Genomic DNA, 18,096 nt, shown 5'->3' with positions numbered 1-18,096 from the left:
AGGATGCAGTGTGCATGCTCTGGCTGCAGCACTTGAAACTGCAGTTTCAGGAACTTTCTTTTATGATTTAGACCTGAAGATGTTGCTTCCTTCTGCCAGCCCTAACCAAACTATCTGGAAAAGAGAAAATTGGTTGGTTTGATCTAAGAAAACAATGACTCTGACAACGATGATGACAGTTAACAACAAAAAAACAGCCAGTGGTGCAAACCAGAAGGGTGTAGGACCCAGCCAGGGGATTCTGTTTAAGGTATGGACTTACATACCCCCAGATACCGCTGCCTCACAGTTCTCCCTCTCCTAGGAGACATCCTTGGCGGCCCCTTCGTTCAGTCTGACCACTTCCAGGCAAATCTTTTGCCAAACAAACCTTCAGCATATCTGCGTACAGTCAACTGCTTCTAATTATGTAAACAACCACCACTGCTTAAAGGTTCAGATCTAAGAGTTGTAATAAACATACGCTAATATCAAAGTCTTGCCTCTGAAATAAATTTGGATGAGCACGCATAATTAGAAAGGCTTTCCTAGCTTAGAAATGAAGCTGCAAACTTGCTTAAGATTTTCATACTTTCACAGACAACACAAAGTTACTTTCAAGTTGAGTGTGAGAGAAGACAGAAGAGATCAAACTGTGAAATCAAAGGGAAGAAGTCCTTGATTACAGCTGAGCAGAAAAGCTCAGTGATTTTAAAGGGAGGAATTTGAGATTTGTTTTTTAATTAAGGCTGCTAAAAACTGATCAAAATTATATTCTAGAAAGGATAAAGAGAAAAAAGGCAGCCTTCCAGACCTACCTCACTAACAAAGCATGTCAGAAATGATCAAAAACTGCAAATTAATTATATCTTGCACAGATAAGACACAGGAGAGAGCTTAATTAAATAAGTTTATTGTCTAACGTTTACAGTTGTTACATTGCCGCTCTAAAGTGCGACAACATAAATAAATTTTCAGCAGGAACTCCTCGTTCCCCCCCTTTCCCTTCCATGAACACTGCTTTAGGAACCAGGCCTCGTCCTTTAGACTCACAAAAGCAAAGTGGACATGAAGTTTCAGTGGCACAGTTTTCACGAGTACATGGTTAAACAAAACTACTGGGCTGACTTGCTAGCATGACAGCAGCTACCACGCTGTGTCACAGGAGGCCCTGGACAAGAAACTGAAACGCCCCAGGCCCAGCGATGCAGCAAATCCACCACAGAACCAGTTCACAGGTGAGATGAGTATCAGTCTCCGGTAAAATGTTTGCTTGTCCACCCTTAGAGCTAAGAGAAGGGTGCCTGGGTGGAGACACCACAGAGGAATAAGGAGTGCTGAGTTCAATGACGGGGAAATGCAAGTTAAAAAAGTATAAAAAAATTAATGTAAAATACAGGCTACAAATAAATTTTGTCAAGAATACTGGCACATAGCAATCTGAACTCAGATTTTTTTTTTTCCTATTAAGGACAGGGAAATAAATTTAACATTTTAATGCTGTGTGCAAAAACGTTTACCGATATCAAACTGATACATTTTACCATCTCACTGTAGTGTTTGAACAGCAAGGTAGATGAATTGGTTTCCAGCATTACAGGCAACACTAGATAATACTTAAACAAGATAATGTAAACTTTATTCTTAAGGCAGCTGGTACTAATGCTGCACACAGGCATTGCTCAATGCCCATTACAGTAATGGGACATGTAGCACTTTAAAACAAAAAGAAAATAGCATTATTGGACTAAATGATGCATGTTGTCAAAATACTTTCCCTTTCACACAAACCATGAAATATTTGGACATCTAGAAAAATAATGCACCTACTCCTCCAACTTCAGCCTGTTCTTTTACGAATATTTCGAAGTACTGATAAATAATAGTGACTGCAAGCAGAATGCCAGTGCCTGACCCAATGGCTCCTAGAAAGTCAGCCAATACTGAAAGGGCACCAATGCACAAACCACCAAAGGCAGCTGCTGTAGGGATATACCTGTACCAACAACAACACACAAAAAAAAAAGTATTCATAATCATGAATTTTCATCTAAGGATTCTAACGATACATCTACTACTAAACCAAAAAACTAGAATATTAAGCAACAAATTTAGCATTGCAAATGCAGGTCTGCCATTAGCTCGTACTATCTTCTGTGTTCGCACAAAGTAGAAACTAAAATAAACATTCACGGATATGAAAGCTGTGTGAATAACTGAACACTGGCAAAGCTTTTCAATTTAAAGTGTAACAATTTTATATATGCGCATGCTATCTAACCTCCACAGGACCAAGAATAACTGCTTTGACTTAAGTATGTAGGGATAAGTCTACCTTTCAATATAGATCTGCAGGTTTTGCAATACTGCATAAAATACCGCTTTTGTAGTGTCATCTTAGTTCAGTAACGGTAAATTAAACACCTGTAAAAATCAAGGTATCTTCCTTTTACAAACATGGAAGGGATTTAACCCAAATTCCCTCATTATGCCACTTAAACAAAAGACACTATGAGTTAATCTCTTACCTACTGCTATAAACATCATCTGCATTACTAGGAAAGGTGACAGCTGAATAAATGGGAAGAATCTTGACATTTGCAGTGGAAACAGAATTCCAAGATATTCCAAGAATATCTGCTCTAGTCAACACCTCCCCAGCACTCTTAACCACCCAGTACAGCAGTACTGCTGGAAGATGGCATTTCCTTACCTGTTCAGCTCGTGAACCATTGAAGTATCCCGGTGGCCTCTCATCACCATTTGCTGTTCTTTGAGTTGCTTGGCAACCTGCAAAAACCACAATTTTTTGAAACTCCTCTGGTATTTCATAGTCACCTGATATTTAGTTAGAGTAATAACTGATCAGTTAGTAGCTAATCAGTTCTAAATTAGTGTCTGAAAACATTTAGGCACGTTTATCAGAACACCTACATCTTTCGCTGATGACCCAGACACCTCGATCCAAGTCTTCGAGAAGAACGCGCAGGATCCCAACATAAATATTATATAAACTATGACATGGACAGGATCCTCAAATATTGCACCCATGGATTCTGGAGGGGACAAGTAGTAGCACAGGCCACCAACAGGGTAAGAGCGAGCAGGGCCACCGCCACTGACATCCTATGAGAGGGGAAGAAAAAGCCAATTAGTTATTTCTCACGCATCTCTCACATTCCTATCCTATATTTATAGAGGAATTCCTCTTCGATGTTTAAAACAGATTTTATATACAAATGTTAAAAAGTAAGCATTCCAGTTTTCTGCTGGTTAAATACCAAAGTTTTACAATGAAGTAATATATACATATAATTGTATGCAGTCAAAAAAGTGCTAAAATACTTACTGCCCACTGTCCTAATAAGTTCACCAAGAAGTTGCCACTAAAACGAACAGACAACATCTGGGAAATAACGTAGAGGTTGGAAACTAAGGCAGACTGCAGAATGATGGGAATGTTGGAGGTGTAAAAGAGCTTGATAGGATAACTACTGTACTGTCCACGATATCGTGCAGACTTGATAGGTAAATCAACACGGAACCCCTACGGGAAAGAACACAAATGAACTGAGTTTATTTCCAAGCTAGAAGGTATTCCTAATATGCCTAAAAGCTATTCCTGACTATAGAGTTCTTGCCAGGTAAACACAGAGCACAAGGCCTGAGACAGTAAAACCCAAAGGCTTTCTGCTGCAGTCTGGATTACAAATTTTAAGGATTTCTAAGTGTTCCTGCTTGGTTGCATTACATTCTTTTTAGATAAACATTCTCTCTCATCTACTAAATTACACTTTATTTACCTCTAAAATACACTTTATGGAATAGGGTTTGATAAAAGCCTTTAATGGCTTTTAACCTCACTAGCCAGTTAACAGCACAGTTGTGTGTAATAGGCCCAGCCTTCTGTATTCTGGGGCAGGCTCCTATCCGAGTAGACCCAAGAAAAGCCACATGGATTTGAAAACCAGAGAATTCGGTTTTTTGCCAGGACTCTGACTCAGAAGTGTTCTTTGAAGTCAATTATGAATATCAAGTATATTATTTGTGTGATACAACCACTGCAGTTCCAGAACCCATTTTTAGTAAAAATACTCTCATAGTGTGTATGGCATTTAACAAAATGTGAGATTACATCGCTGTCTGAGTACAAGTATGTCTGGCTATAAAATTTAACAGCTGTGCTGTCACAGAGGTATGTTACTGAAATAAAAATATTGAGATAGAGTTCCTTACTCAAAGCTAAGATACTTCAGTTACTCTAGTTTAACTGTTGAATTTTTTCCCCAGTGACTGCAGTGTCTAGGGCTCACACACTTCTACCTATGCAGCTGCAGAGCTACAATCAGGAATTTCTGCAGAGCTACTATGAGGAATTTCTCGCTTTACCTGAAAATATATGACTACAGCAAATACAAATACTGTAGCAATCAGATTCATGAGATTGGGCAAATTCTGTCGGTAAAAAGCCTCCCGCAAAGCACGGACTTTGTCGGTTCGTGTAGCCAGAAGATGAAACAGTGCAATCACAGCACCCTCAAACTCTGTTCCTGCATGAAGCAAAAAAGTAGACATCATTTTAAACTGTACATTAAAAACATTTTAAAAGATAGTATCTTTTGGAAATTTTAAAAGTGACACATATAAAATCAGATAGAATAGGACAATCCTGTTACAACAAATGTATCACAATACAGGGTCCTGGTTTAGTTCGTGGAACAATCTTCAATAATGTTGTCAATGAGTGGCTGAGGAATGAAGAGATGGTAGTCTCTGAAGAATCAAAGCAGCTTAAAGTAATTTGGAGGCACCAACTATAAAAGTATCTTCTAGCCACCGACAACAGCTGGATCATAAACAACTCCTCTGAACATACAGAATTTCTTATCTTCTCTTTCTATGGACTAAATGATGCTAAACCAAGACTATTTCAGTTTGGAAATCAAAAAATCTTCAGTCAAGGGGCTTCAAGTCCCATTTTAACTACTGCAATTCAAATCAGCGAAGGCAAAGTTGTAGGTTATTAATCTTCATGTGTCAGACAACATTTTCATCTTCAATATTAGACAACTGACTTTAGAAGCTAATCAACACACATGAAAACATTTTTAATATCAATCTGATAAACATCTGATAGTTTATGTATAGTAATCAACTAGTTACGTGTTTCAGTGGATGTAATCACACACGTACCTCTGCCAGTGTTGATGGTAGTGGGACTAAAAGCCTTCCAGACAATGGTTTCACAGATATTGGTAGCAATAAACAGGGAAATACCAGACCCCAAGCCATAACCTTTCTGTAGCAACTCATCTAACAGCAACACAATCAAACCAGCAACAAACAGCTGTGAGGAAAGAAACAAAACTGAGCAGAAACAAGAATAAATCAAGTCAAGTATTATGTATTAATTCCCTGCTTCAGTATTTTCATCATGTTGGAAAGTGATTGTTAAGTTTTTCATCTAAATATCATTCATGCAGTATTTTTGCCTTCTGACGTACAAATGCCTGTGCATCTCACCTGGCAATGATCTCTGTGACTTTTCAACACTGATGCTAGCAAACAGATTACTCAGCAAGTACTTTTTTCAAAAAAGTGTTTTAAGTTTCTGCATTTACTGCTTTGCTCTACAGGATAATGTCTCCAAGCTGCACCTGTGTCATTTAGTGAGAAGTCCTCCATGGTACTGAACAGCAGCTACTGCTTTCCAACTCTACTAATTCCTGTGTTTTTAATCAAACAGCCACTCCTACCTGAAACATTTCTGATATTAACTATCCCAACTTTCTCCTCTGTTATGGAATATTTAGAATTTCTCATATATAGACAGAAAGATACAAAGGATGATGCTTTATAGCATTAAAACTAACTAAATAAATGGCAACCAGACATAGAAAGATTTTTCCTTCCAGCTACACTGTATCTAACCAGCCTCAGTTACGTACAAAATAGCTCATTACAAACCTGAATTATAATAAGAAGACAAATTCCAGCACCCATTTCAGCAGGATCTCCATACATTCCAGTCATAACATACACAATGGCTTGCCCAATGGTAATAATCATCCCAAATACTAGAACAAGAGAGAAAGCAAATCCTTTAAAAAAACCTGCTGAAATCACCTACCAAAGAAATCTCACATCTAGTATCACTTAGGCAGGCTGCTTTCCCAAGAATAAAAATATGCTTATTAATTTTAATTGGAACAGTGCTTACATTTCTGAGCTCCATTGAACAAGGCTCTGTCTTTTGGAGTATCACCAACTTCAATGATCTTCGCTCCAGCTAGCAGCTGCATGATCAAACCAGATGTCACAATGGGTGAGATACCTAATTCCATCAAAGTACCTAAACAGGAAGAAAAATTAATACAATTGCCATTCAAGCGTCTCTCCTAAAGAATTACACTCTGAGGATACTAGGTCTGTTGAAAGGTTTCTGACCTATAAGAAACATTTTTCATAATGCTTCAAACGTGTGTATTACAGTACAGGTATGATCAAAACAAAGACCGTTGTCTACTCACAAAAGGCAGCTGCTGTGCTAAAATCTGTAATTTTGAAGGCAGCATGAGAAACCTATGTAGCTTTTCACTGCAATTATTTTTGTGAAACCATGCTAACACTAAAGGTCAATGCACACTGAAGCTCAGGTTTTTGGCATATTGTATCAAGGACCCTTTCACTGGACAGCATCTTGTCCCTAGTTGTTTACTCTGTCAGTGCTTCAACTGTCACATTTTCCAAAAGTTTCATTTTGAAGACTGCAGGAAAGATGCTGCAGATCCACAGTGGCTGATAATGGCACTCTTGGAATCACTGACTCTAGTTAAGAACACAGAAGTTATGATTTGTCCTAACAAAACAAACACACGTCATTAAGATGCTCTACTCTGCCAACTCACCTACTGCCGCAATGTCACCGAGGTATCAACTTCCAACTGTATACAACTCAAACAGGGTGATGCAACTTCATAAAAAACTACTGCTGCAGCACACAGGTGTATATTCCAGAAAACCTGCCTGGTTTTCCCTCCCAATCACTTCATCTGGTGTAATAAAAACTGGGGCATCACTCACTTTGCTTCCATCCTCAGACTGATACACCTGGAACCCCAGAACTACCACCTGATACTCTAAGGTAGATATATTCTCAGCGAGGTCTTGCTCAAGTACTGATACCTGCTTGAGTTACATACACAGTATGGGAGCAGAACTGAATGTACACAAAGCAATTAAACTCAGGAAAATCACCCACCTCTTGCCTATACAATGTACTCTCCCATCTCAATACAGAAACATTCTTCCACATCATCTTTTTGGCGCAAGAGCATTATAAAGAGATTACTTTTTGAAATTTGATTTGTTCTGCAGCTAATATCAGAAATTTTTCTCCTATCTGAAGATGTTGAAAGCTTAAAAAACCAAAACATTGAAAATATGGATGAAAATTAAGAAACTAGAACCACCAAGTGATCAAGCTTTCCACATTTCCCAAGCTGGAACCTTAAAGAAAAAAGTTTGGGTAAGAACACATTTTACAAGTTTAATATTCAATTAGGCCAGATCAAATTACTTTGTCACCATCTTTTACATGGTCACTCAAGGGACATAAATAATGCACATTTTTTTCTGACGTTAAGTCACAATATCCATCAGGCAGATTCCAAAGAGAATCAGCTTACAATTCTTTTCAATTTTGTACATTTAAGTGGAACTCTGCTCTCATGTGTAGTACAGTAGCATTCCATCATAAAAATACCAATAAAACTATTAATAAAAAAATATTTAGCCACTGCAGACTTTTAAAGTCTCAACAAGAACCAGTGACAGGGGAAATACCGTCTGTAAGGTCATATGGAAGATGAAAAGAAGTAGAAACAATATATCCATAGCTGATCAGCCTAGAAGCTTGTGATCCTCACACCTCATTTCTGAAAGGGGCCCGTTCTTTGGGGGAAGTATCACTTTGTATTCCCGTTTTCTCATATATCAGTCATTTATTCAGAAACTGCTTCTGGCAACTTCTGCCAGTAATTTATTCAGAAACTTGGAATTAATGTGCTGCTTCATAATACCACTGGCTGCCCCTTCCCTCTTACAGTATAAGAAAAAAGTGACTATCCATTCCACTTTTTTCCAGAGATGAAGACATAAAAGACATTTGGGATGTGCACATTTCATGGCAAAGAATCCTTATTTTTTAGAATCTCTTTCTATAGATTAATATCTACCTTGGATTTTCCCTGGTGCCTTTTCCTGAGTGTTTTTTTACTTCTATTATATCTTTCATGGCAGGGTAGATTAGAACTGCATGCAATATTCAATTTGTGGCACCTTACAGATTTGTACAAACATTTCTTCTGATCTTTTCAACCAGTTTTTAAGCCATTAGCTCTTTTATCCTGCAACAGCTTAACTTCCTGAAGAGCCTTTAATAAGTAATCTGAATTTAAGAAAGGGTTTTTGAGCACCTCCTTATTGTCTGGAGTCTTCTTTTCATTTCTGCCTAACTACCAGAGTCCTCATTTCAGTTCTAATTTTTACAAATTTTAAGCATTATTGCACAATTTTTTTTTCTTTTTTTTTTAGTGTTTTCCCTACTACCAAAATGTAAAATGTGAAAGCATTAAAGTCATTGTTATAATGTGGTTTTTTCATACTTGCATCCTAGAGTCTACATGCCATTCAGTACCATGTTAAATATTACGTCATCTCTCACGGAAATTCTACTTTTCCAACAGCAAGGATATTAGGATGTCAAAAACTTTAGCCTTTACCTCACATCCTCCAATGACATCTAGTCAGTTGAATTAGGCGAAAATTAACTTTCCCACTCCTGCTTTTTGTTGCCTTCACAGTCTCTCTAGTCTTTTCTCGGCCACCGTTACCATTCTGTCTGGGTAGTGGATAGCATATTTAGTATTATATGCTGCTAGTGAGACATGGAATTTTATATGCAAAATCTGCAGTAGAGTTTGAAACAGATAACTCATTTACCTTAATTTATTATCTTCACTGATGTGACAAAATTTGCCATTCCTAAATAATTTGTACCTTCACATTAGAGGGTTCCACTGATTTTCTTACTTCCAGCCCATTTTCAAAGACACAGATGAGGTCAGTGTCCTCATTTAGAGTCACACATGCCACGTCACTCATCTTCAGTTTTAGACTTCTAGCATTAGTTTAAGTCTTATACATTTGGTTGGGATACATTTGTCTATTCTAAAATAAGTTAGTTTGGCTTTGCTAAACTATAACCCTTATCACCTCTGCCCTTAGCTTTCCCACCTATAAAATTACTCACTCAAAATGTTGCCAAAATATTATGAAGCATAACTGACTTTCACACATAAGGTATTTTCTAGTGAACGCTCTCATACTGCACATTACTGCTGTTCATTAAGTGGTGGGGCAGAAGATTCCTTGTCCCATACATTAATCAGAGACTGCTCTACAATTTAAAACAGAATCATACCAAAACCTGAGAATCAAGATTAATCTCATCTGCACATCAAAGGAAACCCAACTCCTAAGATGAAATATTCCTCAAAGATCAGTCAATTTTAATTACATCTGTGTTAAGAACTTTACAAAGTGTTTCAACGTGACATCTGGGTTGTATAAAATTTAACAGCTGTTTTTCTCCTGGTCTGTTTATACCAATACAAAAAACAGAGAAAGGAAATAATCTACTCACCTCTGTTTGACGCAAGAATGACTCGCATCCAATAGAATGGATCTGCAGAATCTGATGACATGATTCCAAACAAAGGTATCTGTCAAAGCACACAGCAGTATTAAACAGATACACAAAGCAAGCATGCATTAATCAAAAAATCTTAACATGTAACGATTCAACTGTTACACTGTTTAATAGCATTTATTCAATTTTATTTTATTTTTTTTTATTAAATCTGAGACACTGACACCATCTATTTTAATCCTCCAACTGGAGTATGACTTGGAGGACTAAACTAAGACCCTTCTACAAGAAGAAGCAGAAACCCCTAGAAAGAAGAGTCAGTGCACATAAACCAGATTAATGAAGTTGAAGATTTAAATGCCTGTCATATGCAGTTACGGGGTACTACAACACCCCAAAAGAACAAAAAAGCATAAAAAAATAGGTTAGCCACCACAAATCATTAACAGAATGGGGAAAATTTAAAAAAAAAGGAGCAAAGTATAGCGAAACATCTCTGAGAAGACAGATAAAAGCAGGGGTTTTTTAAATTTTTTTTAAGCAGTCCTAAACAGAATTTCTTTTCAGTACAAATTAAAGCATAAACTACAATGTAAATATCTTCCTCCGGCAAGCTGAAATATTCAAATTCTACAGCTGGGAATATGTTTTGAAATATCGCATATGGAACTGTCAAGGTTAGCCAAGTTTATACAAAACCTCCAATATTCTATGTGTCAACACTGAGGGATTTTAAGCTCTTAATCACAAAAACAGTAGACTAGGAATTCAGGCAATCTTCTAGATTCCTGAAAACTCCAGTCTGGACCATCTGATCTTCTACTCAACTACTACAACCTTTTGTATAGTCACAAAATCTTAATTACACATATATCCAGCAGCTAGGAAACACAGATAAAACTGCATGTTCTTCTAGCTCTACTATCATTCCCGCCTCCTCCTCCCAAAAAAACAGGTAGGTATGAGAGCTGGGGTTTAGCCTTTCAGCAGTCCTTCACTGTTGTAAACAAAAATTCTTAAACTGCTGCTCCAGAATCTGACTGTAATGGGTAAGTTCAAGTTAATAAATACAACCTAAAAAGCCTAATTGTGAAGATCTACGGTTCATTGTAAATGTTCTAAGAGGTCTAAAAGTTCTAAAAAATATCTATCACTATGGATTCTCATTTTCTGCAATATCTAAGTATTCTTTAAAAAAAAACAACACTTTACAACCCCTGTATCAGTTCTAGGAACTCCTGCAACTATGAGTAATAAAGATCACGTAAATGTTTACAAGGACCTGTATTTTGGAGGGGTTTTAGCTAACATCTTTCTCAGTATATTCACAAAAAAACAAGTTCTAAATGTGAACTAAAACACTACAGAAAAACGTTTTCCTGCAATCTTTACAATCCATCAGCTCGTTCAAGAGGCATCAGGTAAAAACAGTCACTTCTATTTCACTTTCAAACTTGTTACTATGAAGATTTAAATTTAGCTATGAAGAGGGTAAAGAATGCATAAAATTGCTCAGTTTGCTTATACTACTCAATGAATAATTATCTCAGCTGTTTACCCTGCAGCCTGTATCAACATTAGATAGGACCTTTCATATAACAAGAAAAAGCATTATGTATTTTAGACTAAATAGAAAGCATTAGCATCTGAAAACACATACAATCAACAATAAAGACCATTTCAGAGAATCAGGTTTAACTGAACTTTAAATACTTAACCATAAAAATACATAACTGAAACTGGTAGGTCAACATGAAACAAGAACTTCTCACACTTTTAGCATTCTATTTTATATGTACAGAACGTACATTTGCTGAAACACAGAAAACATCGATTCCTACCTGGCAGCATACTAAGAAAATGAAGAGTGTGATAGCCGTCCATAGTACCTTCTCTCTGAACTGGATCTGCAGAACAGATTGTAGAGATCAATGTGTTCATTGTATGTAGAAGTTTCACTGTACTTTCACATTAGTACTAAGTGCTATATCATTCAGAATTAAATGCAAAGATGGTGAACCAGAAGGCATCATTTCTTATTAGAATTTATTTTTAATATGATTTCAGATTTTATAGAAAGAGACAGTCATGGGCTTACGAAAACTTATATAGGATCTGTCAGACAGCATGGCCAACATTCAGTGAGTAGCATATATTATTCTAATATACATATTCTAATACCGTGGGTATTTACAGAAAAGCAATAGTATGGCTAAAACCATGAACATACCAGAACAAACATGAAAGATTAATGCAAAAAAACTTAGCTTCAGTGAGTAGTGCTCTAGGCTTCAACAGACTGGAGGCACTGTTTTGTAAGACTGGAAGTTATTAAACTAAAGCACTATGAAGTTTTTTAAAGACATTTAACTGCTGTGAAGAAAAGCCATAAAAACCAGAACCACCATGAGTTTTGGATAGCAATTAAAAATATTTAGAATTAAGTTCTTGAAAGGGTATTAGAGGAAGCTTACATTCACCATTATGAAGGACACACACCACAAAATAATTTTTAAAGACTCTTTTTTTCCGTCCAAAATACTTCTTTTGATGTAGATTATATATTACTTCAAAAAGAATGTCAGATCAATGATCATTAGTGACTAATACACTGAAGAGAACCGCAGGGTCACAACATTTGAGGCAACTGTAACTAGTGCAAGGTGCAAGACGAGAAGAACCACAAGATTTAAGTTTGAACCAGAGGATTACTCAAAGCATGAGATATAGGAAGAAATGCACTTGAAGAGACCAGAGAGAGCTAAGATGCAGGGTTATGTTCAAGTTCCCACCTCTCCTCCATGGACTGTAAACATTAGGATAAGTATGTTCACTGCAGGCAAGAGTACAGCAGCTACTAAAACATGACATGAACTAACATGTAAGATAGGTACAGGACAAATACTAACTCTCTGTCTCCAACCACTGAATCTGCCTGTAGAGAAGTAACAAGAAAAAGGATTAGTGCCTGGTTTTATAGGTACTGAACACCCACAAATGACAAACTACAAACCGATGCAGCAGCACAGCTTCTGAAGCAAAAGAACATCCAGAAGTAGTCTCTATCTTTGTAAGTGAAAACATGCACTCACTTAGAAGCAAAATAATCCCAGTAATTTAATTTATGTACTGATACTGCCTCGCTCTTTCAAAAGAGGCCAGATGCTAAAAATACTTACAGTACAAAGTTAAAAAAAGAAAAATAGTGACAGCAGCATATAAATCCAAACAGTATCTTGTGTTAGACTTTATGCAGTGCTGACCCACTTTACCAAGTGCTGTTTGAATTCAACAATTCAGATTTTAAGTATAGACTTCTAAAAAGAAAAATGCTTAACGAAATTATCTCTGCAGCCCAACAGTTAACCTTAGCTTCTGAGGTATTAGTCAAGCTGTACAACTGCTCTGGTTCTCTCTGTAACTACGGTGAATATGAGCATTAGAGAAATTCTGTATCACCCAAATCACAGTTATTCACAAGGAAAAAAGTCTCTATGATTCAGACAGACAAAAAAGAAAAAGGAGGCATCCAAATCCATATGACAGGAACAGCAAAATACAGACTGGTACCAAAATATTCCAGCCACAAATGATAACAAGCACAGGGACAGTAGATTTCATCATCTGATCAGATTCAATTGGACATTTTACTCCTTTGACATTTTTCTTAAAACTTGTGAAAATGAAGGGACTTAAGCAGCAGCATCTTGGTGTTCTGAACAGTGTGTTCTATTTAGAAAAAACTGTGCATATGAGGGAAGCATGAACTGATACTACCAACTACAAAAAGTAGCAATTGCTTCTGTTAATCCAGTTGGCCAAAACACAAAGGCAACACTCCCTAGTGACAGAAAAAGGCCACTTTCCTCACCATCAATAATGGCAAAATGATTCAATAGAGCCCAACTGAATCAAAACTTCATCTTCACTTAACAATCAATACAAGTTTAGAGAAAATAGATTTCTATTCTGTTATCTTCATTTCTTGTCCTGGTCTTAACCAATCCACTAAAACCATTACTAATGATGTCTGCCAGTGACAACGTGCAAGAAAACAATAAATAACAAAGAATTACAGTTATATAGAATGACCTAGGTCACTTGATAAACGACACACAAGCAAGGAACATAACTTAAAAGGGTCAAAGGGCTCTTCAGTCTAGGAAAGATGTTCCCAATTATCTTTTCAGTTGAAATTTGTACAAAGCTGGCAACTGGCAGTCACTGCCTAGATGGTGACCTAGATAGCAATAAGGACAAAGTGACCCAAATAAAGAGGACAGGAATCTTGGCACCTCTCTGGGCATCCTTCACCTGCTGATGGAGGGCATGGACAGATCAAGCCCCTCTCCTCTCTGGCAAATAGAATGGGAGGAGGTAAAAAAGAAAGAGAAAAATCACAACTGTCAATGAGCTTTACAGAAACATCAGTATCTGTAGATTTGCCTTAGCTCCCTCTTTCCATCCACTTCACTAGACAAAAGTGGGATGGATGTAACCAATTAATCACAGATATGCCGTAAATCAGCACCAGAAGATTGCATTAAGGTTCACTGCTGCAGAAACACAGATGGGTACCTTCCACCCAGGTCTGGTGCATCCAAATCTTAGCACAGGTCTGGCTCTGGAGATTCCTGCTCTGAAGATGCCTTTGTCTGACCTAAATGATTTGTTTGGAAACCTCTCCCAAGAGGGAAAGATGCTGGAAAGCAACAAGGAAAGACAGATGGAGCAAAGAGCCAAGGAATAAATCCCAATCTTTTAAAAAATCAATTCCAGAGAGGAATAATCAGCAGTTTTTACTATTTCTTCTCCATTCAATCCAGCAGGCTCAGGTATGGTTACTGGCACAACCATCTCTGCATCCAGTGCTAACCTTTGAGAATCTCTCATCAACAAAAGAGGTTTCTCTCTAATTGCGTCATGTTCTCAGCTATGCATTCCCTTTTAAGAATATAAAAATCAATATTTAGCTCTTAAGGAATTTTCATGCCAGTCATGACAATGAGTATTAGATAAATTTGTTAATCTAATTAGAACCTTTGTGACCTACGCAATATGTGCTTGCTTGAGTTTTGGAAGTAAAAAACAGTGGGTTGTTGGGGTTTTTTTGACGAGACAGGTCCTTTCTTATCTGTAGAAATTAACTAATTTTAATCTAGAAAATGTGCAGATAAATGGGAGGAGTTTCTAGGGCTAGAGGAATAGAGAGATCAGCTGTAAATACACTTAGGTCACTGATTTCAGAACAAAGAAAAGTGTGACATCCAGTAGGTGAACAGGGAGCAATTACCTGAACTATATCACAGAACACTTTCCCACTTCATCAAGGTGAATCACAGCTATGGGAGTGGAAAATATTTTGTGGGAAAGGAGGAACTAAATTTACGGTTCCTGAATTACAGCACAAGCCTTTTCAAAGTAATATATAAGCCAGCTCAAAGCCCAGAGTTGTGACCAGTACTCAAAGGCAACAGTGGTATCCACAGGGGAAAAAAAGCTTGAAAACTCTGTTCTGGTATATTGAAATAGATGCAATCATATGGAGCTGAAACTAAATAAACTTAGTCTAGAGATGAGACTTTTTTAAAAAACTTAGTTAGCATAATTACCAAGTGAAACAACTTATCGGAAGGCTGTTAAGAATTCATCATCATGGTAATTTTTTACCTTGACAAGGATTCCCCCTCCTCCAAACAATACGTCCTACTGTAGGGCCCACTGTCTGTATTTATATTGGAGTGTGGACTTGAATATCACAATATTCTTTATCTTTGAGCCAATAAAAGTAAAAAAGTAACGCGGCACTCACTTTTCTTTCCGGTTTCTGGATTTCAGGTAACACTGCACAGAATGGCTTAATAACTTCTAAAAATTTTACTGTTGCAGAAAAACAAACACACACAATAGAAGAGAGAAAAATATATTAATGAACCTTTATGAACTTATAAAACTTCACACAATATTTATATACTTTATCTAACTTCTAGGGGAAAATAACAAAGTGTAAGTAACACTTTATAAGTGAATTATTTCATCATCACACACTCTAATTCAGTGTTTGAAAACTAATGCACTTTTCTTAAAACAGTTGAAAACAGGGCAAAAATGTGAAAGAGGATTGCTGTTCTAATCAGATTTGGTCCATTCTTTTTTCCACAGCCAAAATAATTTTAGATGAGAAGCAGCACTGTATATATCACTAGAAGTGAACTAAATTGTATTCCATCTAAAAATAAATGACCTAGTATCAGTCTGTGCTAGTTAAACACAGAAGCAAAGGATACTGACATCAAAAAGTATCCATGCAGCGATTACATTCTTGTGTTCTACAGAAATACTTAACTGAGAAAAATAATTAAATCTCTAAAATACGTTTAGAAATCTTAATTTAAATCACTGCAACACTTATTCTGATCAGAACTTTGGGGAATTTATTTTAACTTTTGATACATCTCCCTTCACAATTTCTCCTTTAAAAACACAGAAAAGCTCAACAGTTTGAGCTCTTTTTCTGGGGAAAAAAATCGAAGCACATATGTTTGGTGGGTAACTTGTCCTCCAAAACTTGTATGTTATTCCTAGCCCTAACATATTTGGATAGCCACAGAAAATGGTCCATCGGTACCTTTTCAAAGAAAATGGATTTATTACACTGGAAGCCAAGTAAAGTAACATTTTGGTCGAAATGACATATTTCCTTTTCCACTTTGCTGTGATATATTCCTATTTTATTTATTTCAAGCCCTCAGCCAGTTCATCAGAAGATACATCTTGCTCCACAGAAGGCAGCACGGCTCCCATGTCAAAATATTAAGGTCAGAGGGGAAAAAAAAAATAACCCAGCACAAACCGGTGCCAAGCAATGGCTCGTCTCACCCCCTGCTCGGGAGGTTAAAAGGAAACCTGCTCGGAAGGAGGGTACCCCGCTGCCGCCGCCTCTCCGGCCTGCCTCAGGCGGGCACCTCAGCCACGCCGCCGCTTCAGCCCGCCGGGCCAGCGACCGGCTGCGTCCTCCCCTCGGACAGACAGCTACCCCGCTCCCCAGGGCCGCTTCTCCCTGGTCCGGGAGTGCTCCCCGGGCCGCTCCCCGCCCGCAGAACGGCGCTGTCCGTACTCACTGCCCATGGCGGCGGCGGGGCCGGCCGCCTGCCTCAGCCGCTGTCACCGCCGCTCCTCTCCGCCGCCGGCCGGCGCCGTGACGTGACGCCGGCCACAAGGCCCCACCCCCTTGCGCTCAGGCATCGCTCCGGACGACTATCCCTGCCCTGAGGGGACGGCACTACCGACGCGGCGGCGAAAAGCGATATTTCCTTCGCGGACGGTTCAATGAGCGTCGTCCCGTTACCCTCCTTCGAGGCAAGGGGAACGGCATCCGCGGCGGGGCGGGATAATCGCCGCTACGGTGTGGATCAGGCTGTCAGCGGCCAGCCACAACGGCGAAGGACCCGGTAGCGGCCGTGGTCCCAGAATCCCCTGCGCGCTGTGAAGGGACGTGCTCCCCCCCCCTCAGGCGGGAACGGAGTTTCTCACACCACCGAAACTCCCTCACTCTGAATCGGAGCCTTGTTCGTATCTTCTTAGTCCTCGGGGGTTTTGAGTAGGTTTACCTTGATGTTGTTGGTACAGTAGTATCGATTTGAAAAGCACAGATTTAGCGGTTTGGTACCGGTGTGTTGTACTAGTATCCTAGTCACCCGTATTGATGGGTGGATGTGATAATTTCACAGGTAATTTGGTAAAATCACAGGTCCGTGGGTGAAATGAACCTGACAGGGCCTCGACTGGGAATGGGTATCACCAAAACAGGTATCAAACCTTCTTCACAGCTTTCTATTACAACAGACAGTGGTCTGTAAAATGAGGGTTATCACAATTTATTGTAGAACTTATATAATTTAAAACAGTATTTATTCTTCCTGAGTTAACTCATCCTATGCCTGGGCTTGTATTCTTCCTCATTGACATGACAGGTGTTTTAGGCTAAGTTCCCAAGAAAGACTATAAGACACATGAAGGATTATGGCTCCCCCCAACCTTAAATTTGTATATTGGATTTTATTCTGCATTCCCTGAGGAGAAATTCATGTAACCAAGATGTTGCTACAATATCTTTAAAGAATTTTGTTCAGTAGCCTCCCTTATCTGAAATCACTTAGTGAGAAAGGCTTTTTCTTCCAGTTTATATAGTTGTAATTTTACAAACACTAATGAGCTACCCTGTAGCAATTACTTTCACCTATAGTTCCTGGAGAGTCTGACAAATGCACATAATTAATTGACCTAGCATCTTACTTGTAGATTATAATCTACAAACTAATAGCTGGGTTAATAGTTGAGCTTTAGGAAGTTTCTTGTAATTACTCTTTCTTCATATTTTTAGCCATTTTTATCCTTAATTAGAG

General features: G+C 38.2%; 1 protein-coding gene across 5 annotated transcripts; it reads right to left on the bottom strand.

The window, feature by feature from the left end:
• Nucleotides 1–79: 79 nt before the first annotated feature.
• SEC61A2 (SEC61 translocon subunit alpha 2) lies at nucleotides 80–17,166 on the bottom strand. 5 transcript variants are annotated; one of them, XM_054837170.1, is made up of 13 exons: nucleotides 16,809–16,853; nucleotides 15,504–15,571; nucleotides 11,533–11,598; nucleotides 9,686–9,764; nucleotides 8,763–8,881; nucleotides 6,200–6,331; nucleotides 5,947–6,056; nucleotides 5,173–5,326; nucleotides 4,369–4,529; nucleotides 3,329–3,526; nucleotides 2,914–3,105; nucleotides 2,693–2,769; nucleotides 877–1,975 (listed from the first exon to the last, which is right to left on the bottom strand). In XM_054837170.1, exons 6-13 carry the CDS (start codon nucleotides 6,321–6,323, stop codon nucleotides 1,789–1,791), a joined length of 1,203 nt encoding a protein of 400 aa, XP_054693145.1. In that variant the 5' UTR covers nucleotides 6,324–6,331; nucleotides 8,763–8,881; nucleotides 9,686–9,764; nucleotides 11,533–11,598; nucleotides 15,504–15,571; nucleotides 16,809–16,853; the 3' UTR covers nucleotides 877–1,788. The 5 variants fall into 5 exon arrangements, with proteins under 5 accessions (XP_054693071.1, XP_054693145.1, XP_054692888.1 ...); XM_054837096.1 differs by lacking the exons at nucleotides 877–1,975; nucleotides 8,763–8,881 and adding an exon at nucleotides 80–114 and having other exon boundaries at nucleotides 16,813–16,954; XM_054836913.1 differs by lacking the exon at nucleotides 8,763–8,881 and having other exon boundaries at nucleotides 16,813–17,166.
• Between the last annotated feature and the right edge of the window lie 930 nt (nucleotides 17,167–18,096).

The sequence above is a fragment of the Grus americana genome, chromosome 1 (assembly GCF_028858705.1).
Source record: "Grus americana isolate bGruAme1 chromosome 1, bGruAme1.mat, whole genome shotgun sequence".
Lineage (NCBI taxonomy): Eukaryota > Metazoa > Chordata > Aves > Gruiformes > Gruidae > Grus > Grus americana.
Note: the sequence above shows the minus strand (reverse complement) of the source record. Positions and strands in the feature narration are given on the sequence as shown.